We start from the raw sequence: 24,859 nt of genomic DNA on the forward strand, positions 1-24,859 counted from the left end.
TGGTACAGGGTCACACCACTGATGAGGAGCGACTTCCAGAAGTGTTTACTGAAGAGGTGGGGTGTCTGTGTGGATTTGCCCGCAAAATCCTGTTAAAGCCTGACTCCAAGCCAGTAAGTCACAAACTAAGGCACACCGCAATGCCGATCATAAGTGAAGTTGAGAGTGAACTGGGAGAGGCTTCTGGAGAAGGGCATAATTGCGGGTTGAAGCAGCTGAATGGGTCAGCCCCATAATAGTAGCGCGCAAGAAGAACAGAAATATTAGGATGTGTATTGACCTCAGAGAAGTAAATAAGAACATTGTGCTGGATAAGTATCCCCTGCCCTTAATAACGGACATATTGAACAGTGTCAGAGATGCAGTGATGTTTACAAGTTTGGGTCTGTCAGCAGAGTATCATCATATACCACTCACGGAGGATTGCCAGTTGCTGATCACATTCATAACACCTTTTGGCCTTTTTGTCTTTCAATGTATGCCATTTGGCTTGGCCTCTGCTGCAGCGGTCTTTCAACGTGATATGAATTCTTAAAGGGGTACACTGGTATAACAAGATGATATTCTGATTTATGGTAAAACTGTGCTGGAACATGATAAAAAGCTACATGAAGTTTTGAGCGAATTAAAGGACAAGGGGTTGACAACAGAGCGGAGTAAAAGCTGATTTTGAGAGAGTGAGATAAAACATCTTGGGCATGTGGTGTGAAGAGGGCTGGACAAATCCACCCCTGCTCCCCCTCCCATAAGATACATGGGCCGGAAGAATAACAGGAGATACCGCGATCGACCATACCATTTTGGACCAATTCCTAGTGCTCCTATGATAGACAAGTATGTTGAGAGGTACCCACTCAGCCAACCCTACAGCCACGTTACTGACGCCATTAAAGACACCAGGACATAGCAGCATTAGACAGGAAGCACAAGTGCCATCCGCACATCGGGACACAAACACACACCCAAATACACAAAGAACACATGTGTAACAGTTCTATAGGTTAGAGGATGTACACATATACATCCTGGGCCTCATCACGGGTCCAGCGGTAACCCTGCCGGTGCTACCGGTGGGTTGCCGACAGACCCATAAAAAACTACCGGCGCCTGACTTCCCGGTGCCACTGGGCTATTCCAAGTCTGGCAGCCAGGAAGTCAGGCGCCTGTAATTTCGTTAGTCCCCATTCCCACAGAGACCCATAGGACTCTATAGGGAATGGGCACACAGGAGCACCAGCACTGTTGCTAACGGTGCCGGTGCTTCCATGAACACTCTGATGGCGGGTGCCGTCCTGCTCAGCAGGTCTGATCTGCCAGGTGGGCACCAATGCTTACCGGCACCATTGTTTCCGGACCGGCACACTTATGAGGCCCACGGTCTTTGCTTTTATTATTTTGTCATTAGCTAACGCACCAAAGCAGAAACTGCAAGAAGTAAGAGATCCTGAACAAGCTTGCAGATGCTTACACACAATTAATCCTATGGAGCTGCAGGAGCACCTATGGGACCTGACAGAGCCATGTACAACTAACATATGGAGGATGTAAAATAGTACAACATGTAGAGGACAAGGTATGGTTTAGAAAAATTACAACAGGCCACAGACCCTCGACAGGAGCTGAGCTGAGCGAATCCAGGCAGGACAGAAGAGCAAACGTGTGAAACAAGGCCGGCTGACATGGCCAGCGGATACAAGTAACATTCCATTCCCTGAAAGGCAGTAACACCAGCTGAAGTAAATGAGGGTAATTCTTCAATATTCAGAGTAATTCAGAACTAAGAAAAGCCCAAAACATGGTCTCTAGACACGTGACTCAGCAGGCTTGGATGATGAATCGAAACCGGCGCTGGGAAAGAGGAGTGATCTCATGCCACCAGACAGAACCGACACCATAGTCGTTCCGCGAGAAGACAAGCGCTGCACAATGTGAACAGGCACTCTCATAGACTATGGTGGTACACACAAGTTACAATGCAGACACATAGTTCTTCAGAAGGTACACCCCAAGCTGAGAATCACTTTGGATCCCAGGCCTGGGGACGTCAGCTCTTGCCAGCCACAGTTCAGTATCCCAGGGGTGGGTAGCAACGGGCAAAAACCAATGGTAAGACCCTCACACTGCAACATTGTTTAGTGATAGCAATATTGGGATGGGCCAGGTCTGACACCTGACATGGGAAGAGCCAATAAACTAATATGTATAGGGTCCACTATAGGTGGACTATCACTCTGTACCCAATCCAGTCGCACAATAGGTTTGCTGGAGAGGGGCCCAGGTTGTGACGTCAGTGTGGCATAATGTCCCCACAAAACTGACCTGTGAGCCAGGAAATGCTGAGATGTCCCAGGATTTTCTTCGATCCTTGTACTGATCCCTGTTGGTTTTGGCTGTAATAAACCACAGTTTGTACTTGCTGTCTGTCTGGGCCTGCGTTCCTTTTGGGAGGAAGGTGTTGCGGCCTTCTACGAATTCCTTGAGTTCGCAAACTCCTGCTAGCCCTCAAACCGACCTGGGAGTTCATCCCCAAAAGGTGAGCGTTAAGGGGTATCGTCCCAGGGTGGATGCCATGAGAGCGGTTAGAGAGGCCCCTATATACCAAAGAATAAGGAGGAGGTGAGGGCGTTCCAAGGTCTTGTAGAGTTCTATAATACATTTGTGAGGCAATTTGCTGCAATATCTGAGCCTACTCGGAAGTTGGTTAAAAAAGGGGTGGATTTCGAATGGGATGCTAAGTGTCAAAAGTCCTTGGAGATGATTAAGGTGGGAATTTGTAATGCACAAATCTTGGGAGTTTCAAGTTGGAGGAGGAGTGTATCATCACAGTAGACGTGAGTGTGAAAGATTTGGGAGCAGTGCTCTCGCAAGGTGTTGCAAAGGGTGATAGAACAACGCATCCAGGGCTATTACATAATGTGAAAGTAGTTACTCGGTCATCGAAAGAGAGTTATTAGCTTGTGTCTGGGGAATTGAAAATTTCAGGAGGTATGTTTGGGGTTGGCAGGTTTGTAGTTAGGATCGATCATAAGCCGTTGGTGGAAGTGCTCATGGTAAAGGGGATGATGAGAGCGACCCCCAGGATTGCTTGCAGGTGCTTGAGGGTGCAGGAGTTGGATTTCAGGGTGGAGTATGTACCTGGGGTGCTCAATCATGTTGCTGATTTTTTAGGGGTTCCTTTGCAGGCAGAGGGCATTGGTAATGAAGAGTTGGTTGAGGGAGAGGAAGAAATAGTAGCTTTTATGGAGGAGGTGTTTGTGGATGAGTATGCAGTTGTCAAGAATGAGGATTGGATAAAAAGCATGGAGGAAGCTTGTGCCCTCAGCAAGGTGATAGAATGGAAAATGTCAGGATGGCCGATCAAGGGTGAGATTACTGTTGAGTTCAAGTGTTTCTGGGAGGTTAGGGACCAGTTCAGGTTGGAAGATGACCTTCTGTTGAGGACAGGAGTAATAGCACTAGTAGTGCCAATGTGCCTCAGGGAGAAGTTGGTTGACAAAGTTCATGAGGTACATTCAGGCATTACATGCACCAACAGGACGTTAAGAGAAAGATATTGGTGGCTGGCAATGGATGTAATGGTTCAGAGAATGGTTAGAGAATGTGTAGAGTGTCGGAATTGTGACAAGGTGTTGAAGACACACAAGCAAGAGTTGTTGCCAGTGCAGTTAACCGTGAGTGCCAATTCTCGGGTAGCGGTGGACCTTTTAGGGATGTATGAGATTTTGGGGAAGGAGAGTAGGTTCTTGATTGTATTGGGCGACTATTTCTTGAGGTGGCTGGAGGTGAAGTGGGTTAGGAATGTCACAAGTGCCGACAATATTAAGTTTTTGGAGCACGTTTTGAGGAAAGAAGGTTATCCAGTGGTGTTGATAAGTGATAATGGCACACAATTCAGGCGTGTGGAGATGGCTAGTTACAGGAACAAGAGGGAGCTCAAGTGTAAATTCACATCCTTGTATAGACCGCAATCTAATGGACTTGAGCGTTTTAATAGGGTACTGGTTGGTGTGATAGATCAGGCAGTGAGGAATGGCGCTGATGCTGTGGATGCTGTCAAAAAACTGTTGTGGAATGTGCGGGTGGCTCCAAATAGAGTCAGCGGAGTATCGCCTTTCAGAGTCATGAGGGGTAGGGAGGCCAACACGGGACTCAATCCTGCTTGGTTGGATCGTGTGGCTGGAGCTGGTAAGGGTAATGAGGAGGTAGAGGAGAACCTTAAGAGAAGAACCATGAAGGTGCAGGAGAGGTAGAGGAGGAACTATAATGCCAGGTTAGGAAAGAGGACCAGATCATGGGTTAAAGTGATGGTAGGGTCATGGGTGAAAGTCAGACGTGGTGTACATGAGACCAAAGGGATTTAAAATGTTCTGAGCCCAAGAGGGTAATTGAGTTGCTAGCCAATGCTGTGAGGGTGGATGATGGAGCTATTTGGAATTTGTCAGGGTGGTCGCTGTTCAGAGAGCAGGGGCGGAAAGCGTGGTTTGTCACGAGTTGAGGGATCAGCATGGTTAGTTTGATGGTAGTTGGTTACCGCACAGGGGACGTACGATGCAAGATGAAGGTGTGAGATCTATGATGGATGGGTCTTGAAGAGTTTGCAGTTAATTCAGATGGTGGGGGCAAGGGACGGAAGAGAACTGAGCTGGTGTGCATGAAGGATTATGTCAGATAATGCGCTTTGCAGATGGTGTACCTGCAATATTCGTAGTGGTCATTTAGTTCTGTTTTAACATGGTTCCGCTTGTAACGACTCATGTAAAAGGTAAAGAAGATGGACTAAAGGGAGGAGGAGTCACGCCAAGAGAGAGACAGAGATTAACCACTTGAAGGACTGAGAGAGACAACCAAAGCACAAGACCCAGCTGATCCCTCGCCTAAGAGGTCCAGCACATAGGAGGCAACTACAGGTCGAAGTATGATTGCTTCACATAAGTGGCCCTGTTTGTCTATCTGAGGAAACCGTAAAACAACACCTCTTTTGAATTGTTGGATTTTTGCTATTCAGGGAAGGACTTTAAGTTAGATATTCTACCCTCCATACTTTTCACCCAAGGGAAGGAATTTCGGTTTCTGTTCTGCCTTGCACCATTTGATTTAGCTATTCTGACAACTCACATTGAAAGAACTTTTGATTCAGGAAATCTGTATTTTAAGTTAAAGGTTTAGTCGTGACAGGCAAGTTTACTTTAGGGTTTTTATTACTTCAGGGCACCTTTTTACTTTTTTATCTTCAGTTTGCATTACTCATTCGGGGATGGACTTCTAAGCATTTATGTCTGCACATTGTGATTTATTCTTTAAACCCTGTTTTGATAACACCTGCTTAATAAAGTAATTTCTGTAAAAAGACCAGAGTCTGAGACCCTTCCGTTCGCCATGTCGCCACCCTCGTCACAGCACCTACACCCATAGTAAGAAGCACTAATTTGCAACGCCTGGTATGCATGGAGAACCTTAGTGCTTGCCCTTAATGTCTAAATTGAGGATGGGACATATGTGCCATCACACCCAATTATGACATAGGCACCCCTGAGAAACTGTGATCAAATGTGCAGTCCCTGCTTAGCCTACTAATACTCACAGAATCTGAACGCTGTCACACTGCTCCTGCAGTGGCTTATGCTTACAGAAGAAAGGCTGCTGACTTTCAGCCCAAGGACCCCTGTCTCTTGGAATGCACTCTTCTGCTTCACAACCAGAAGTCAAGCAGGTCGGACAGAAACTGCTTGCCTTAAACACAACCTGCTTAACTGTCTTGTCATCGGCCACTTTCTCTGTGGGATTGGCAATATTCCAACTATGTCAGTGTCGTACCCAGAATATGCCAATGTGCACATGGATTAATGGAAGCATTGCATAATAGAACTTCGACACAAAAGCTGATCATCAATGAATTGTGCTTTGTAACGAATCATTAAGGTTAGAACCCATCTATTTACTTGATACAACATTGCCATTCAGTGATGCTCATCAGCGCCTACTACATCAGTTTATTTTGTTTTTCCTATTTCCTCCCCATTTGCTTTGTCTTTCTATTTTTCATGAATCCTAGCAGCTTTATGAACTACCAAAGTAGACATTAGCCTTGATAAAGCCCAGTGGACGAAAATAATGGCTGTGCAGTCGGCCGTTTGAACTCACACAATAACGGCCTGTTGCACACGCACAACAATGTTTCTGGACTTTTTAACACGCTTAACAATGTCTCTTAACAAATAGTGCGATGCAGACACTTGGCAACTGTTGAATGTATATAAACTGCAACATAATCATTTTTTTCATAGGGGTACTGTGATGTAACAATAACCTTTATGTTAAAGAATTTGCTTCACTGTGCAGATAACAAGAGATACTTGGTGGGGTAACAAGGTACACTTATTAAAATATCACTATCCGATTTGGGACTACACAACTATATTGAGGAGCACTGGTACTGTAGCACACACAGATTAGTCATAAACTATAATGTTTCCACAAATAATATTTGTGATCATTTATATATTGCAGATCACAAAGTTTGTCTCTCTAATTACTCATGGCAACTTCCTGTAATGTTGCTTCCCAGGATTCTTTTGAGAATCACAAACTTTGATGACACTCCTTGCTGCATCCACCTTTTTTTAAGCAATAATCCCCGAGCCGGATGGGTATTAACAAGTCAGGTAATGCCCTGGGGCCCATAGTTACACGAGGGCCTTAACAAAGACCCTTGGGCATTGCCTGACTCAGTAATGCCCCCTCCGCCCCCGGTAAGGGAATTGTTGCTATTAGTATCCCGGACCGGGGTACCAAAAGCTTGTTTTCTTCCTTTCCAAAATGCTCCAGACCGCCACGGAAAGGGACTACACGTAGTCCCTTCTCCCTTTCCATGGCAGCCACTCTAAAAATAGGAAAAAAAGTAAACAAAAAAAATGCCCGCCATGCCTTTCCAAGGTGGCCTGTCGCAGATCGGGAGAAAAAAAGCAGGGAAATGGAGGGAATGGGGTGAGGGGTGCACTTACCTGAATCCACTGTGGGGGAAGATGGTAGCCTCCAGCCGTGAGGAGGCTCAGAGTGGGGGGATTACCATGTGGTAATTCCCCCGTTCCGAGCTACATCATTGACTGGGAGGCTGCCCCCGTCCCAGCCGCCTGGTACTAATTAGATAATGATCATACACATGAAAATGATGATAATGAAAGTTATTCCTTTTCCTAAATAGTTTAGTCTACTTTGTGGTAACCTATTATTCTTTTTAAGTACTTTCATTATAAGTTGGTAAACCAAAGTTTGTTTATATTGCAATGATTTTATAATGTAGGGAAGGAATTTGCAGTGTGGGGTTGGTTATGTATTCAAGTGTTTCACCGTGGAAACCATATTGTCTAGGAACTGCCCTGCAGCCACCCTCTCCTAAAAGACCCTCAAGTGGCTCTGCACCTTCTCACTCTAGCCTTTTCAATCTCTCTGGTTGCCCTGCGGAAATTACCCCACCCTTCTCAGCCCACATGTACCATCCCAATGACACCACCACACAGGGAGGCCCATCACTGCATCTGTCCTCTTTAGCCCTATCACACTCTCCCACATCAGCAATTAACTAGACCCAAAGTGCTGTAGTCTATCAGATCTTGGGCTCTTCCCCATAGATAGCATACATATGCTGTGGTGGAGCGAGTGTTTTGTTTCAGCAGTTCTGTTTTAGTGATTTGGTGAGCATGTGTTCGTGAGGTGGGTGAAGTGAAAGGTGATGACGTTAGTGTAAATGATTTGTGCAAAGAACCCAATTAAGATGTGTGGTTAGCGTGTTTTATGTTGTCTTGTAGATTTGTTTCTTGTCATGTTCCCATTCCAGGTATGAATCTCGCATTCTCTAGTGGTGGCGGTTGAGGGGGCGCTGTTCCTGTTTGGCATGTTAACCCTATGCAGTAGGGTTCCCGCGATTTCACACATTGTGTCACGCTATTCCCTGATGAGTATGTGATCATTGTGTTAATTATGTCCATTGTTAAGTGACTTTTATTGAAAGGCTGTCAGGTCGTACAATGGTGGCCACCTGTTGTAGTCTGTACCCTTTGTTGAGTTGTGAACAGTCGTCTATTCTGGTATATAGAAGAACCAGTGGTTTTCTATTTGGACTCCCATCTTGAGCCAGTAGAAGTATATGGAAAACCTCTTATTGGTCCTCTATATACCAACTGCAGAAGGAAGTGTCTGACTGACTGAGGGGTCTGCAACCTCTTATGGCCTCCAGCTGTGTACTCTATGGGTTTGTTATACATTAACCCATCTTTCTAATATATCCTAAGCTTCTCAGCAGGTTACTGTCATGCCTTCCCTGCCATCGCAAGCCTCTGCCCCCTTACCTTCCTTGCTGGAGCCTCGGCGCTCTCATGGACCAGGGGTCCCTTCCGCTCGGTCTGCGGTGGCACCCTGCCCCTCATGGCGTCCTTGGCACCTCTGGCTTTGTCTGTCCTGGGGTTTGCCAAGGCGCTTGCGGGCAGGCAGGGGTGCCCTCTGAATTCACGGGCACCCCAGGAAACCGTCGCTCCACAGCAAGGGGTCACGTGAACCGACTAGTGGTCACGTGACCCGGAAGTAATGTAGGAATCCTTCACGTGACCAGGTGGGCAGTCACGTGACCCAGAAAGATGCTTGAAAAAGAGTGTCAGTCCGCTCCTCAGTGCTTCTCAGCTGTTTTCATTGGCTAGTGGCTATTTTTGAACCCTCTTGCTCAGATTTCACGGATTTCTGACCTTGCGTTGGCTACCTGGATTGCCTTTTGGACTTACCCACTGAACCTTGTATCATGGAACTGTTTTGACCCTTGGACTGCCTTACTGGACTGCTGCCTGGATTAACCTTTGGATTTGTTTGCCCGTGGGACTATTTGGTTGTGAATTTCCCAACTCCTGGAACAATTCTGGTACTACCCTATTCACTGTGTCCCCGGATTCAAGTACTCTGCCAATCTTAGCAACTTTGACTGCCTGCCAGTATCCTGCTCTCTGCTCGTTTAGGTGGGAACAGTTAGGTCCCACGCTAGCACCCGTTATCCTTGGGGTAGATTTTTATTATTATCCTCTTCACCCTGATTCATTGTGGTACTATAACACTTGCATTCTAACCCCTGCCTTTCCTTTCAGCCACACGGGACTCCTGTTCCTGCCTTTATCCTGCGGCCCCAATAACCGTCAAGCGAGTAGTATAACTCTTCTCTGACTGGTACTTGGGGACGGAGGCATTGTAATCTACGTGGACCTCAAGTCATAACAGTTACCTGATGACTAGATGCAGACCCGTCTCTTTAGGCATTCAATAGATAGGCACTCATTTACCCTTTCTGAGATCTGCGCTAGAGTGCCCATCTTCTGCATGTAGGTTCTGCAGTTCAGGGTTCCCCTCGGGCTTCTGAACCTCATGTACCCCCACCTCTTACTTTTCAGTTTCATAAGGTTTATAGACTGCACCATTGGACTGTCACAGTAATATGGGTCCATACACCTATAAGCTGTGCTCAAGCCTTTAACTGAGTCTTCGGGGACCATAACACCCAGTAAACCCTTGACTGGTTCCATAAAGCTTAATTAGAACATTGGAAACTTGGAAGCTCCTTTGCAGATAATGCACTGGCCGAGAGTAATAATTAAGCAATAACATCTATGGTGGGGCGGTATTACCAGCAGGTAATGGACCGGGGCCCAAGTTGATAAGAGCCCTATGCCATTAGCTGTCAGTAATGCCTCCTCCAAGGTTGTTCTAGCTATTAGTCCCCAGCAAGATTTCTGGGATGCTAATAGTTTTTTTTTAGTTCAAAATCAGCATGGTAGCCGTTTCTCAAGTTAAAACAAAAATAAGACAAAATGCCCACCATGGATAGAGGGATAAGGGAAATACTCCTGTTTCCTTCTGCCTTTCCATGGTGGCCATTGTCACAGCAAGGAAGAGGCAGGCCAGGCCAATGAAGGAACAGGAGAGCAACCATTGTGGGAGGCTGTAAGGGTATGGGTGGGGAGAGAGAGCGCATGGGTATTGGGTAATATGGAGTAGCTGAACGGTAGAAGGTGACTGGAGGCTGGTGGCCCGGGGGCTCAGAAGGTGGCCAATAAAGTTTGGTAATACCTTCCTTCTGAGTTCCCTGATTGGGTGGGAGGCCTTCCGACATCACCCCATGTGTACAAGTGCCTGGTATAAGTGCTTTTTTACCAACATTCCAATGTTTCCCTTCATCTCTCCTAGTTTTAAGGAGAACATTCCACCCTCATTGTGTTGAATGTTCTAATAGTAATAATACTCCCTCCTCGGGCCACTATTAGTTGGTAATGTTCCTTTGCCCCCGCTAAACGACTTAGCAAAGGAATGCAGCATTATTGCGCCAGTAATCTATCTAGAGAACCCATGCAGCACTCTTTTCAAACATATTTCACAGGTAGCCCATTATCTTTCATCACTACACATTAGTAAAATTCCCCAATGGAAAAGTACATTTTCAATGCTCTAATAATGATGCATGTGTAGAAATTCTCTAGTATTCCAATATGGTTAAAAAAGCAATTATTTCCCAGAAATTCCCACCGCATCATATGTGTGCCAAAATAAAAAGAACTAAGTGAAACTACGAAAACATCAATGTCTTGTGAACCAAGGCCTACTCAAAAAAGGAAGGTGTGACGGTGCAATGGAGGCAGATGAAATGTGCTTAGCAGAAAATAAAAACGGAAACATACTGCCGACATTTTTTTATACACTTACAACACTTTCACGCTTCATAGTTCAACAAATTCAAAATTCCAGCATCAAGTGAGCGCCTCTAAGCAAGCAACACCTCCCATGGCCATACAACATTGACACGTGCCAGAATGTCAGAGGAGTTTGACTGTTGTCTCACAACCGCTCCATGGCAACCTGCTCATTTTCTTTACCGTTAGAGTGTGACACATAAAGGTGAACTCTTACTCAAACACTACACCCCGATAGGAAACCATGTCTACCACCAGTACTTTTAAGGACTTAGAAGTTACTAAACCATGCACGTCTTAACAGTGAAAGCAATTCAATAATGCACTCTAGTCTCCCCAGCAAAAATGGGTCTCATGTGATAATAACGAATGAAACAATAACGCATACTTTATTAACTAATTAAAAACAACGAAAACATATCTTTTTTTTGGTTTTTCAATTGGGGGGCCACCCTTAGTGCCCCTATTCCCCTTGTTTTAGTAGACCAAATCAACCCCCTCCCCACCCGTTTTAATCCCTTGCCCGACCCCCATATATACTTTTTACAGAAAATTCGATATTTTTTCAATATTTTTAATTAGTTATCAAAGTGATTCGTTAATCTTAATTTGTTAAAATCACTGTATACCGCAAACATGTTCCTATTTGTTTGCGAAACACTTTTCCTATTTATTGCCTCAGAAAACATCCTGTTCAGAGCACGCTCCACTCTGAGTTGGCCATTTAATCAGTGCAAACCTAGCTGCAGAGTGACAAGAGTCTTCTATGTGTTTAGAATATATCTGTTTTTCTTATTGTATATCGTTAAAACAATTTTAACCTTTACAACATTTCAATTAATCATAAAACTACAATATAAAATCATTAATAGTGTTCATAAGAATTATAAAAATCCGCAAATAATCCATACTTTCTAGATAAAATCATCAACATTAACACTTCTTTTCATTCTATTAGCCTTGCATACCGGATGAATTAAAAAACTTTAGGAAGCCTAATACCCCTAAACAGAGTGAAATGAGTTGACCACCGAAACATTTTAGGCATAAAGAATCAAAGTAATTCGGCATATCTTTAGGTACCAATTTCCTAGAAAATAAAGTGCAAAGTGTGTTTAGTGCTTTGCATTGAACCATCAGTTGCTTTAAGGTTTCCAACTCATTATTTTTACAGAAACGACAAAAGGCACTTTTTCCTGAGATATCAATTTGCGCTGCAACAGTATTTCTCTAGTAGGAAAAAGATTCCACCGAAAACTAATAAATTCTTCTTGGAAATAACGATTGGGAAAACTATTCAGGTACGGTGTTCATAATCAAGTGGGACAGCGCGACATACCCATGAAACCTATCAATAGTGTCATACCAGTTCAGTCGATAAAGGGCTAATTTAACACTCCCAGGGCACTCCCAAAGATCTATTAATTTCTTCCCACAGTCTAGGAGCAAGCGTTTGCACTGTTCCCTGAACATCTTTCTCAGTAGAGAAGCCAAGGCAAGGAGTGACGTATGCTTGTGTACATAACGGTAGATGTTGGTGCTTACGGTGGGTTCTCAGACAACTATTTAGAAACAAATCTTACTCACAATTTGGGTGCCAACTCAGAATGATGAAAAAAGAAGCAGATTTAAAATTAAGCATGTTTTCAAAAAGATTTCCAATATTTTCAAATGTACTAGAAAGCTGATTCTCTAGTGAGGAGACTGAAGTCCTTCTTTGAAGCTCTGATCTCCCTAGATTCAGTTTGGTATCTGTAACGACACGTCCTGGTTGGGCTTCCATCATTAAACGATTTGTACACATTTATGTATCTATGAAACACATCTTGCACGCTGGGATACCTCTATAAGATCTAGCAGCCCTACCTGCCAACACGATGCTTGAATGTGGCTTCCCACAGCCTGCCCCGCATCTGCCAGACCAAACACACAAGGTACAGGAAGATCCCCTCCACTCTCAGGGCTGTGGCTTTTGAAAGTGACTCCATCCTAACTTAAGGCTCATGGAAAACTTCCAGGAACTTCAGAGTGGTTTGAAGGCACAACTCTGTGATGCTGCCTATGGCCTAGAAGAATTCTCCCCTTGGCACATTTGCCCATAAAAATCATCTGTACAGGTTTGTCGGTCAGACCTATGTCCAGTTTCCCCACCACACTACCAGGAGGATCTCACAAGAAGGCTCACCCATCACGTTTCCCTCATACCAGGGACATGTACAAAAAGGGTCATCCGACCCTGCCCTACACATCAGAGTTTAGTGAAGAAGCTCTCCACTGGGACCACTGGACAGATCACTCAATGTTTCCCTCTCAAACCAATCCTTCCCCCAAAAAAGGCATGCAAAGGTGGCTAAATACAAGCAAGAAGCGCTAAAAACACCAAAAAATAAACAAAACCAAAAGCAGTGGCAGTTTGTTGATAATTTAACACTTAACCTATGACATGATATGATATATGGCATTTACAACACACCTATACACAAGTGTTTCACAAGTGTGTGACTTTCCAGATGTTTTCCACTACGACTCTCATGAATCCTCCCCATTGAATATGCTGGCATGGTCTGATGGGAGTTGTAGTCCAACACAACTGAAGAACCAAAGGTTGCAGACGCTTCATGTAACACAATACTGTACCTTAAAGCGATCCCAAAAGTCGGGGCTCTACTTATTAAACAGGACACCATGCATGGTTCTGGCTCATGGTCTCAACCAGGATTGAAGCTGCAACAATACCAGGGATAAAGAACGTGTCTCCCTTACCTGGCAAAGAAAGAGGCCGCCACCGAGGTGCCAGTAGAGGCTTCGCTGGCAACATAGGTGCTCTGGGATGTGGGGAAGCTGTACAAGGAGGGCTTGTCTGCATTGTAGCGGTTCAGTGCTGCTTCCGTCAGCCCCTCCCGGCCAGTCTCGGTCATCAGCTGAGAGATCTGCAAATGGAAGACAGAGAAAGGGCCCATTAGACACACTGCGGCCTTGGATTCTGCCTCATCTGCGCTGCCATCTAGGCAGTATGTGCGGCCATTTTCTATTTCATTATTTCTAGGGCACGCTGTGCTTTCGCCCACCCCTCCTCCACCCCCAAATATGAACAAAAAAAGTGTAGGCTCTGCAAAAATTGTACAGATGACTTGCATCACAAGTCCTTTGCAGTAATGGGATGAAATGACTGCGTGTACGCTTTGTCGCAATGGAGAAGTCATTTCACTGGAAACATTGTGGCATTTTGCAGCATTTGCGGAACAGTGATTGCTAAGTTTTCTTGTATAAATCGAGCAACGAAGGGATGTGTCACTGCGACTTTAAGGCAGCAGGGCTATGGAATAAACAAAACCGTTATAATGATCTGTTGACTCCTTGTTTCACCTACGTTTGGGTACTCCCCCCTCCCCCTCCCCAGTGGTTTTATTTGCCTCTCTTGTGCCTTGTAAGCGCATTCACCGTTTATAATGTAGCTGTGTGTTCCTGTTGCTGGATTCATGCTACCTGCATCCCTTACCACCCCAGAATGCTGCTCCTTCCATGCCCCCTTACCCAATCTCTGTGTCCTTTTGTAAGTAAAGCTGCCTCGCTTTCCTTTTTCTATTTTTTTGGGGCGTGGGTCCTGCCCCTCTCCTCCACCCCTCTTATCCATCATTCACCCCTGCCTGCACATCTCGCCTGCACATCCCTAGGATTCTGCTTTGTTCCCACACCCTCTATTTCCATTATTACCCTCTTTTCCCCCTGCATCCGATGTGGCCCCCGCACACTTAACCCCCCATTAGCCACTCAGTTCAGCCTGTGTGCGGGCCAAGGGCTGCATGCACTCAGCTGAGCAGCATTTCCTTGGCGATGTGCATTGTGAGCACCGGTCACGGCAGCGTTTTCAGCCGATACAGGCCCAGTCAATGCTTCAGTTAACTGTTGGGGAAACTCGCACTACATGTTCATGCCCACACACTTAGAAGTAAGTACATTTCTGTGAAAGTCAAATTATTTCCATGCGTACAACTTTGAGAGTTGATGACTTCTGTGACAAATAACATGGAAGGTTGAAGTAACTCTTAAGGTAAGAATGCAGGTAGAATTCTCCTGCATTCTGTTTTTCAATACTGAAAACAAAATGGAAGACGAAGTAGCTATTGTATTTGCAAAAGTCCCTATCTGACATCATGGCATGCAGGAAGCGACTCCAGGAGACTTTCCAGGACAATAGATGACCGTCTGCACGGTTCAGACGATCCCTGGGATCCACAACTTATTTTACACACAGTGTCATCTAGGGAAGTCTGACTTCCTCTCTACTGTTACTTGGGTGCTTATTTTTTGCTTTTCGTGGACTTAAAAACGTACAGAAGGGCTTGAGTTCAGCACTGGGCCCACATCTCCTCGGCAGTGGCTGCCAGGCCTGTAGTAGACGTGGCAAGGGAAGAACAGAAAGAAAGCTCCAGAAACTTGAACTGGAAATCTCTTTATTTCTGTTTTAACAACATCCCCTAGAATATTTCTTTTGTTTATCCCCCCCTGGGAGGAGACACTAACAACTTTAAAAAAAAATGACGTTCCCCTCATTTTATTTTGGGGTTTGTTTTGGGACCGTAAATACAATCCCAAATAAATTAGCCTATGCGCTTAAATGGTCCTCTTGAGCATATCTTCAGTCCATCACCCAGCAAAATATACCCCTTCTAGAACTAAGTGCTTAGTGCTTTGAGACTGCCTTCATGGAATTTCCCCCAATGTTACAGACACCATAAAACGTGCCCAAAAAAATGTACCTCGTGCCCTTTCTCTTCTTTCTCCAGAGTGCTCTGCCCAGCTAATGCTGTAGCCACTTAACCCACCATTCCCTTCTGAGTTACCGCCACAAACCACAGTTTGTATACGCATGGAAGGGGCACCAACACCCAGAAAAGCTCCGGAGCTGTGAAAAAATGTATGGTGGTGAATTAGTGCAGCTAAATGCAACATAAGCCATGGCCCGTTTTAGAGGGCAGATTCCCCGATGATCTCTCAAGGTCACTGTGGGAGCAGATCTCCCCTGTAGCTTTCCTGTGGTCAGCGAGCGCACGGGGATGGTCCTCATCAAAACGTACTCTCCTGGATCACCAAACAGAAGGGTGATCAAGCAGTTTTATAATGTTAGTATCTCTTTTACATGCCATCAGAAACAAATTAAGATCCAAGAGAGATTGAAGAAGACAATGGGCCTCTTTACGAGGATGGCAGTAACCGTGCCTGTACCACAGGCACGGCTGATGCCGGTATTCATTTTTTTCCGGCACCCACGAATGGGCAATTACCGGGGTATTCCGGCCCAGCTGGACCCAGTAATTGCCCTTTTGCGGGTGCCGGAATCGGGTGATCCCCATTCCCATTGAGCCCGCGTAGGGCTCAATGGGAATGGGGATGCCTGTAGCACCGGAACAGTTCATTACCATGCCGGTGCTACAGGCAAGCTGTCCTTGCGGGTGCCCTCCATACCGCCAGGTCATATTGTATCCGGACCGGCAACCTTGTAATGAGGCCCAGTGCTTTAAACTTCTGATGTTTCCCTATTAGGTGGAAAGTAACCATAGGAAAGCAAAATGTACATGACTATTTTCAGGGACGTCATTTGGGGGTCCCCAGGGGTCGCAACTGTGACTTCTGATGTTTCCCTTGCTACCTCTGTGGTCTCCCTTGCTATCGCTAAAACATTATTATTATTATTATTCTTTTTTACATTTAAGCTCCTGGGCTGTGGCCAGTGCCTTGTGGATCTTTGCTTCTGGAGTGGCTGGAATTTATGTTGAGGCCTCTTAAAAAGACAGGGGTTCCACAAGTGTTACACTTTGAGCAATGACCCTAAATAAAACAGAATAGGAATAAGAAATAATTTGTCTTTCTGGAATTCTATACAATAATGGCTAGACTCATTAAAGGGGTCAACGGTCAGGTTATATCACTTCCCATGATGTCGCTTTCGGGGTCAGGTCAAATGACACCACTTCCTGTGATGTCAGCAAAGGTCAAGGGTCATGTGATGTCACTTCCACAACCCCTGGCATTTTGGTGAAATGAAGTCCCTGACTATTTCTGGCAACTAATATGATTTCAATGATTGTTAATATTCACAGTTAAAGTTGAAGCAGGTGGGACCCCAGAACGGCATTTAGGACACTAACATGCTATGGGGCTAATTTTGTAAGCCTTGTCTCAAAATGAGTGTAACAATTAAGGTGTAAAAGTATTTTGCAGGTGGAGTGGGAGGCTGGAGGGGAAATCTGTTTCCACCTCACTTTGCCACTCCCCCTGCTACATCTCTCCATTCCCAGCCAGCATGAGATTTGTATTCTAGTGTAACGCTAATAGGTGCTTATGGAATTCGCCTGCATCAAGCACCTGCTAAAGTAATTGGAATCCATTTCAGGTGCCCACAGCAAAGCATCATTTACAAGCATCATTTACAGGCATCATTTACACTTTTCACAAAACAAACAGTAAAAAGAAAGCATAAAAGCAATTTTGGCCGTTTTTATTACTCTTGCCTTTTGCCCGCCGTTTTGTGAAAGTTAAACATTGCATGCAGGGGAAACAACCACACGATGTGTGCTAATGTTGGTATGTTATTTACAATTACAACGTCATGAAATGGCAAAATTGACTTAGCAAGTCTTTTATTGGGTTACCAGTTGTGTACATTTATTTAAATTGCATGTAAACACACGTTAGGCTTCCTGAGGACTAGAATCCCCCGTGTATGGTTTCATGGGCTTGGAAGTTATCACTGGTGCTCATGGGCTCTGAAAGAACAGTATTGTAAAATATTAGCGAAAAGCATGAACATTAGGCAAAATGAGTAGCACCTAAAATGCCATGTCTATTAAAGTGAAGCTGAGTTACATCATTTCCGTCCCAAGCCCGTAAATGCCGCTTCCAATCCAACTTCCCCTGGTCTCCCGTGTTCTTTATGAATTTGTTTCACATAAAGTCAAGGCGAAAGCTGTGTCAACACTCTGTACACAGCGCGATGACATGAACAGAGAATCCAATTACTTGTAAACCTGTACAGATATATTTGCTAAATTGCATTTGCCCATAATTTGTCATTGTAAACGTATGAGCCATTTATTTGCCTCGTCCATTCATCATTTGCACAATAAAAGCCGTACATCATAAAAGAAAAGGGGGGAAATAAATCACAGCCGATCAAATAACATAAGTGGCCTCCCTTTGTCTGCATGAGAGAATGCAACACTTGAACAAATTAAAAAGCTGTTCCACTTGTAAGAACCCTGGCAGTCGCCCCCATTGTCTTCGCCTGTGGCAAAGGGAGCCATGCAGTAGAGGGTGGGTGTGAGAGTGAGTGGGAAAGGAAGGCCAGTTAACACTCTAGGGAAGGTTGAGAAATCCTGGCGAGCTAGCCCTTGGAAAACCACTATCAGAACTTCCAGGACTAAAATTGTGAAATGTCATGAACGTGCAAAACAAGCATCTATGGCCATCCCTAGAGAAATTGCAGAGACAACTGGGATAATATAAAATAAAAAGGACATGGTTTTGTACACCGTAATTGCTCTACAACAACATGGCTTGAAGTTGCATTTGGCTGTGATGTCATCTTAATGGGGGCGGGGGATGAGAAACCAAAAAGTGTCTAACCCGCTAGTCCCTGCGTATCTTTCTCTCCGGTAGACAGGGCACGGCCATCGCGTTTGGATCCAGATCTTGGGGATGGGCTGGTTCCTGCAGACTTAGTACTAATACCCCATCAGGGTTGTCATATAAGACTGGCCTCAAAATCTGGACAAGCCTGGAAGTTTGGTCTGGATGTCCTAGCAGGGGTCATAGATCCCATCTTCCGGGGAGACATAAAGGTTCTCCTACAGAATCATGGCGGAACTCAATTTGAAATACGTCGTGGGGATAAAATTGCACAGGGAATTATTGAGAAGGCTCTATTTTCCTGTTTCAAGGAAGAGAGTAAACCAGAAGAAACTGAGCTTGGGCTTTGGAGAGGCTGAGGAACCATCCATCATTGAGGCATAAAGGGAAGAAGAACCTACAATCCTTCCCGATTTAGTCTTCGCCCAGTGAAATGATCGGACACTCGCAGAGGCTTTCATACAGGTAATTCCTGAGGAAGAAGACTGAGAAACGGGAAGCCCCTTTTTCTTCCTGAAACAGGGATTACTGTATAGAAACCTCAAGAGAAGGCCTAAGTAAAGATCAATTAGTAATCCCAAAAACCCATCGTAAGATCGTGTTAGAGATTGCAAATTCTCATTTGATAGGGGGACATTAGGACAATCTAAAACCCAAGCACACATCAGTGGGAAATTCTACCGGCCTGGTATCAATACGGACATAAAGAACGTCATTCAGACATGTAAAATATGCCAGAAAACCAGTGAACATATTCCCTTACCTGCCGCTCTGAATCCCTTACCAATCATAGAAATCCCTTTCTCCCCAATAGGGATGGATATCATTAGGGCGTTGGAAACCTGTAGAGGGGGTAACAAATATGTCCTTGTAATCGTTGATTATGCTACACGATATCCAGAGGCGTTCCCCATGTGGAACAATACAACCCAACAGATCTTAAAACATCTTCTACCATTCTTTTCTAGGGTGGAGTTCCCCAAGGAAATTCTAACGGATCAGGGATCCATTTGTATGAGCAAATTGATGAGTGAAGTTAAGAACCTCAGTTATTCACCTGCAAATGGACGGATTGGTCAAGAGATTAGGATGGAAAGGACTGGGATAGCATCATCCCCTGGGTGGTATTTGCAGAAAGAAAGACCCCTCAGGCAACCACCGTTTTTTCTCCTTTTAAACTACTTTACGGAATAGAACCAAGAGATGTCCTAGACATGCACCGGGAGACTTGGGAAGAAAGGGAAGAGGCAGCTATTCCTCTGTCACAATCAGATACCCGATTACAAGAGCATATGAATCTTGTTTGGAATCTAGTCTACACTCACATGAAAAAGGCTCAAGCCCAACAGAAGTCGACCTATGACAAGGCGGTAAATTTAAGAACCTTTTCAGTAGGACAAAAGGTATTAGTCCTCTTACCTAACTAAACTTGTCTCAAAGTGGCCTGGGCCATACGAGGTACTAGAACAAACAGACAAACAGGGACCTGTACCTATAAAATAGGCCAACTGTAGAAGAAGCAAAAGACCCACTTTTACCATGGAAATCTCTTGAAGGAGAGGAAAGAAAATCCTTCTGCTCCATCAACCTCAAAATTGTCTTGTTTGATACCAGAGGAGATAGACAATTCAGAGCTTATTCCCCATGAACTATCTAGACAGAAGCAAGAAGACTTAAACAACCTGGTCATGGCATTTCCGATGTATTCTGTGAAATACCAGGGAGAATACAAGGTCATTATCATTATATCAGGGAAAAGTGGTTCATATAAAACCCTATAGACTCCCAGAAGCTCGAAAACAAATAGTGGTAGAGGAAGTTAAAAAAAATGTTGAGGGCAAACATTATCAAGCCTTCTTCCAGCCCATGGTACTCGCCTATTGTATTGGTAACAAAACCGGATAATTCTTGGAGGTTTTGCACACACTTCAGGCAGGTTAACCCCCATCGTTATCTCTGCCTTCGAAGCCTATCCTATGCCGCACATCGACAAGTTAATAGATAAACTCGGAAGTGCCATCTTTCTATCGACCCTAGACTTGACAAAGGGATATTGGCAGGTCCTCGTACATGGACTTAATATGAAAAAACTGCTTTCTCGATGCGCCTGGGACTATTCAAGTTTAAAGTCCTCCCTTTTGGCTTAAATGGGGCCCCAGCCACTTTCCAATGGCTTATGGACAGGATATTACAGCCCTACTCCGATTTCTGTGGGGCTTATATTAACGACATTTAAAGTAAGATTTGGGAAGAACATCTTTTCCATCTTTATACCACCATGAGACCCGTCAGAGAAGCCGGCTTAACTGCCGATCCATCCAAATGTAAGCTGGCCCAATCAGCCATGAAATACCTTGGCTTCCTACTAGGGAAAAAGTGAAACAGCCCTAGATACCCCCGCACCAAAGACTAAGAGAGACCTGAGGGCATTCCTAGGATTGGTTATTAATGTAGGTTTAGCCCTAATTTCTCGGTAAAACAGCTAGGTTAACCAACAAATTAAAGGACACTGAACCCCAGAAGATTCATTGGACTGATGAAGATGATATATGTTACAACTTAAGACAAACATTTTGCCAGAACTCAATCCTAGAGGTGGTAGATTGTTCAAAGGAGTTTGTGTTATAAATGGATGCCTCTATCACGGGGTTAGGAGCAGTTGTGTTGCAAATTTGTGATGGATTACAACACCTATTCATTCACTAGTCGAAAGCTCTTCCCACGTGAGAAGAACTACTCCGTATTAGAGTTAGAAGCCCTTGCCATCAAATGGGCAATCACCCATCTAAGAAAACGTCTTTTGGGAAGAACGTTCACCCTTGTCACAGACCACTCACCTTTAGTATGGCTAAGCCAACAAAATGATTCTAACCCTCGAGTCTTCCAATGGTTCTTAGACCTGTAACCCTACTGTTTCCCTTTGGAACACCAAAAAAGGTAAAGATCAGGGGAGTGTCAATTTCCTTTCCCGGTTTCCCTGTGAAACAGATGCAGCTACATCGCATAGGGCAAGGGTATGTGAGAAACTAGAAGGTGTCTCAACCGCTAGTCCCTGCAGATCTCTCTCGCAGGTGGCCAGGGCACGGCCGTCGCCATTGGATCCAGACACTGGGCGTGGACCAGTGCAGGAGGATCACCTGGGTGAGGGGTCTTCGGGGTATGGGACACCGGATGGCGACATGCAGTATCCCCCCTTTAGCTCCTTTAACCCATACTACCGTGTAGGATACGTGGGAACTCTAACCCCGACCCCTTTCGCATTAAGAAACACTTTCACGTGGACAGCCCCCTCTGGGAGAAAACAGACTCACACCTGAGCGGTATACCTGACATGTCCCAATACAGTGGTCAGGTGAGGTCAAGCAATTGCTGACAATCATTCACACCTGACTTCCATTAAACTTCCCCACACGGATAAAAGGTGGATCACGAGAGCACACTCTGAGCGAGGCAAAGCACACAAAGGAACAGCAGTTTCAAGTCAGTGCTAAATGAGGGGAGAAAGACGGCACACCATGAAGCGTTCGTAAAAGGGGAATCACCCTTGACCTTTTCGGCAAGACGTCTTTACTTTTCACAAAACCTTTGATAGTGAAAGCGTAAGGCAAGGAAACAAGAATCCTGCCTTGTGTGTCGGAGATATCAAAGGCACTCTCATGTAACTGACTGGGAGGAGCCGCAGCTGACGTGGTATCGTCCTTGGCTCCAAGAACAAAGAAGTGCCAGAGAGATCAACACAGCCAGTGAGTCGATGAAACTGATGCATGACCAGTCTGTGTTGAAGTCAAGGTTGCAAGCAGGAACATTGTAAAACGAGCGCTGGAACAAACATTGTTAAACGCATGTGATGAAAGACGCCAGTAAAGCTACACTGCTGATGAATGTTTGAACTTGAGAAGGAAAGATACAATACTGTTGACAGAGTGGTCCAGCACATGAGTGTGCTCAATCAAAGGTCTCTGTACAGTATCCCGCCAAGGGAAACGAAAGTAGAAGATTGATGAGAGCAATTTTATGAAGTGAATCAAAAGTGGTGCTGCAACAGTTTAAGCAAAACCCATCGCACTTTCGAAAGACTTTGATTTTGATATCAAGAGAATCCGAGCCCAAATGAGGGAGATCCATATCAAGAGGATCCGAGCCCGAACAAGGTTGATCCATATTAACGGGATCCAAGCCCGAATGAGGAAGACCAAGTGTGAACATTGTGATAAAGGGTGTCTCACCCTGAAGAAGGGAGACCCATGATCAACATTGAAAGCAAGATCGTGTGCATGTGAGAATCCTAATAGGAATGAATTTGTTTGCTGCAACAGACCCTCTGCAGTAAGAGACTGTTACTGAGAAAGAGGCTTTGGCAGAAGTCCCTGATGTCTATGTTTTGAACTGTATACTAGTGGCCGAGAAGCCAGAATGTGTGCAAAGCTCAAACATGCTGCCTTACCCTGTGCTGAAAACATGGGGAAGGGAAACCAACTGGTCAACTATCCTGACATATCCTTTCTTGAACACTTTTCCTCTTTGCATACATTGTTGTCCCGCACCATTTTGTATTTAAAAGTAAGGATGGGCAATAGGTTTATTAGTATAGGCCCTTTTATTTTGACAGACTGGACAAGGACTGTGTTATTATTATTTGATGGTCGAAGTTTGCTCCCATTCTTAGATTTAGGTTTAGATAGGCATTCAACCAACCCATTGAAGTTCAATAAACACCTTTTAACTGTGATCACTTGTGTCTGTCTTACCTGTTTGATACCATGCCTTCCTTTCAGGGGGCATAAAGGGAATATGCCCCATGCCGCACATGGTTGCCTGATGCAAAGTCTTTGCTCATTTTTTACAGACCATAAATAAGAGGTTATAATATTGAACATTTGAGGCATGGAGCCTCCTCCCTGGCTGTTGTTTGCTGTTGTTTAATAACAGTGCGCAAATATCCCTGAAATATGCCTAGCAGTCAGTTGAATCCTTTCCGGCTGAGTTTGACCCACCTTGTAGGTTTTATGTTGTGGGATCTGCCGTCAGGGATGGCATTCGAACAGGGCTTGTTGAAATCTGTGATTCAGCAGGACTCTCCTGTTGAAAGGTGTGGGATGGTGGTGTGTCTTCATTGCCTGCAGTGGAGGAGGGTCGGAGGCTTACCTGCTGCCGTCTCCTTTTGCCAAGCATCTGACTGATGCTGTCTCATGTGGGCCCAAAGGGTAGAAGTGTCTAATTGGTTATCGGCTTTCATCACAAGAGATTTACATACAAGGCAGGTAGAAAAATGTGCTTCTTGCTTTTCTGATTTGAAGTTAATTCACCTGTCCAATTTTACGGGTTGGATGGACCCTGACCTCTCTTCCTTAATGGAGTCAGCTCAGTGTCCTTTGCAGAGGATGCTGCATGGTGGTGCCGACAGAGGAGCTGATTGCAAAGCTGATTTCACAATTGTATGGTTTGGCAGTGCCTGAACCTCTTGTTCTGCCCCGTTGTCTCAATCGTTATCTGTGATATTCTCAAAGACGACATTACTGAGTCTCAATCTTGAGTCAGGGGATGGAGCATGATCTTTGCCCTTCTCTTCATGGTTCTCTGTTTCCAAGGAAATCGTAAGTGGGTCATTTTCAGGACTCCCTCTTCTTCTCCCTCTTGTGCCTCAGATGGAAATGACTCAACTTCCTCCTCCTCTTCCCGAATGTCACCCTCGATCTCCAGATGCAACTGAGACAGCAGCGCATGCACCATTACATTTCTTCCCAACGCACCAGTTTCACTTGAGTTTGATACCCCTGTTCTCTGCAGATGTACTATCTGAGCTGCTACAATGCATACAGCTGCTGCTGAAGCAAGTGAAAGAAAATGCCCAACTTATATATTCCTCCCTCCCACAGTGGGTGTGTGCTCGCCTGAACTTTTTTGAACTTTTAAATGAAATTGAATGATGGTAGATCAACCTCTGGAAAATGTGTGGGGCTAATCCGAACACATTTTCCTATGCTCACCGCACGATATACACATAGACATACACATAGACCTGTGTACTCTTGGTGGACAAAGCTTAAAGGCGCCGTCCCCCCTGTCATATTTAGTTGAATGTGTGACAGCCAAGTGTACATCAAGGCATCTCAGAGGGGGCAGGCAAAACCTTCCTCCTGCCATGGCCCAACCTAATTAACTAATAAAGGCTCAATGGATCCACCCTGTCCTTTGTTAGCTGCTGGTAGCATCTTCGCATACTAATCAGCGTTAATTCAAGCAGGCCCATGGGAGACCTGGTCGCAGGACTAACAAAAGACAGGAAAACCTCAACAACCTTTGATATGCATTGTGTCAACCTGAAGCCAACTTCCACCTCTCAGTATCCAGGGCAGTGACCTGTCATGTCTGGGACTTTGGGTTTACAGAAGGCAACCCCCACAGGGGGACCCCAATCAGAAGGTACAAGTATGTGGATTGATGGAGAAAAAAAGTTTGTTCTCGCCGCAGCTTCAAGGGAAACCTGGCACTTTAATCAGGAACTACATTGA

The 24,859-nt window shown here is 44.9% G+C and overlaps 1 protein-coding gene across 1 annotated transcript in view; it reads right to left on the reverse strand.

Annotated features, from left to right (window-relative positions):
* Positions 1-24,859, reverse strand: part of KIF26B (kinesin family member 26B) — an 876,378-nt gene that overhangs the window by 472,177 nt on the left and 379,342 nt on the right. The window contains exon 4 of the mRNA XM_069608003.1: positions 13,482-13,648. Coding sequence (XP_069464104.1) covers positions 13,482-13,648 — 167 coding nt within the window. The remainder of the gene's footprint in view (positions 1-13,481; positions 13,649-24,859) is intronic.

The sequence above is a fragment of the Ambystoma mexicanum genome, chromosome 4q, assembly GCF_040938575.1.
Source record: "Ambystoma mexicanum isolate Mex_15411 chromosome 4q, UKY_AmexF1_1, whole genome shotgun sequence".
Lineage (NCBI taxonomy): Eukaryota > Metazoa > Chordata > Amphibia > Caudata > Ambystomatidae > Ambystoma > Ambystoma mexicanum.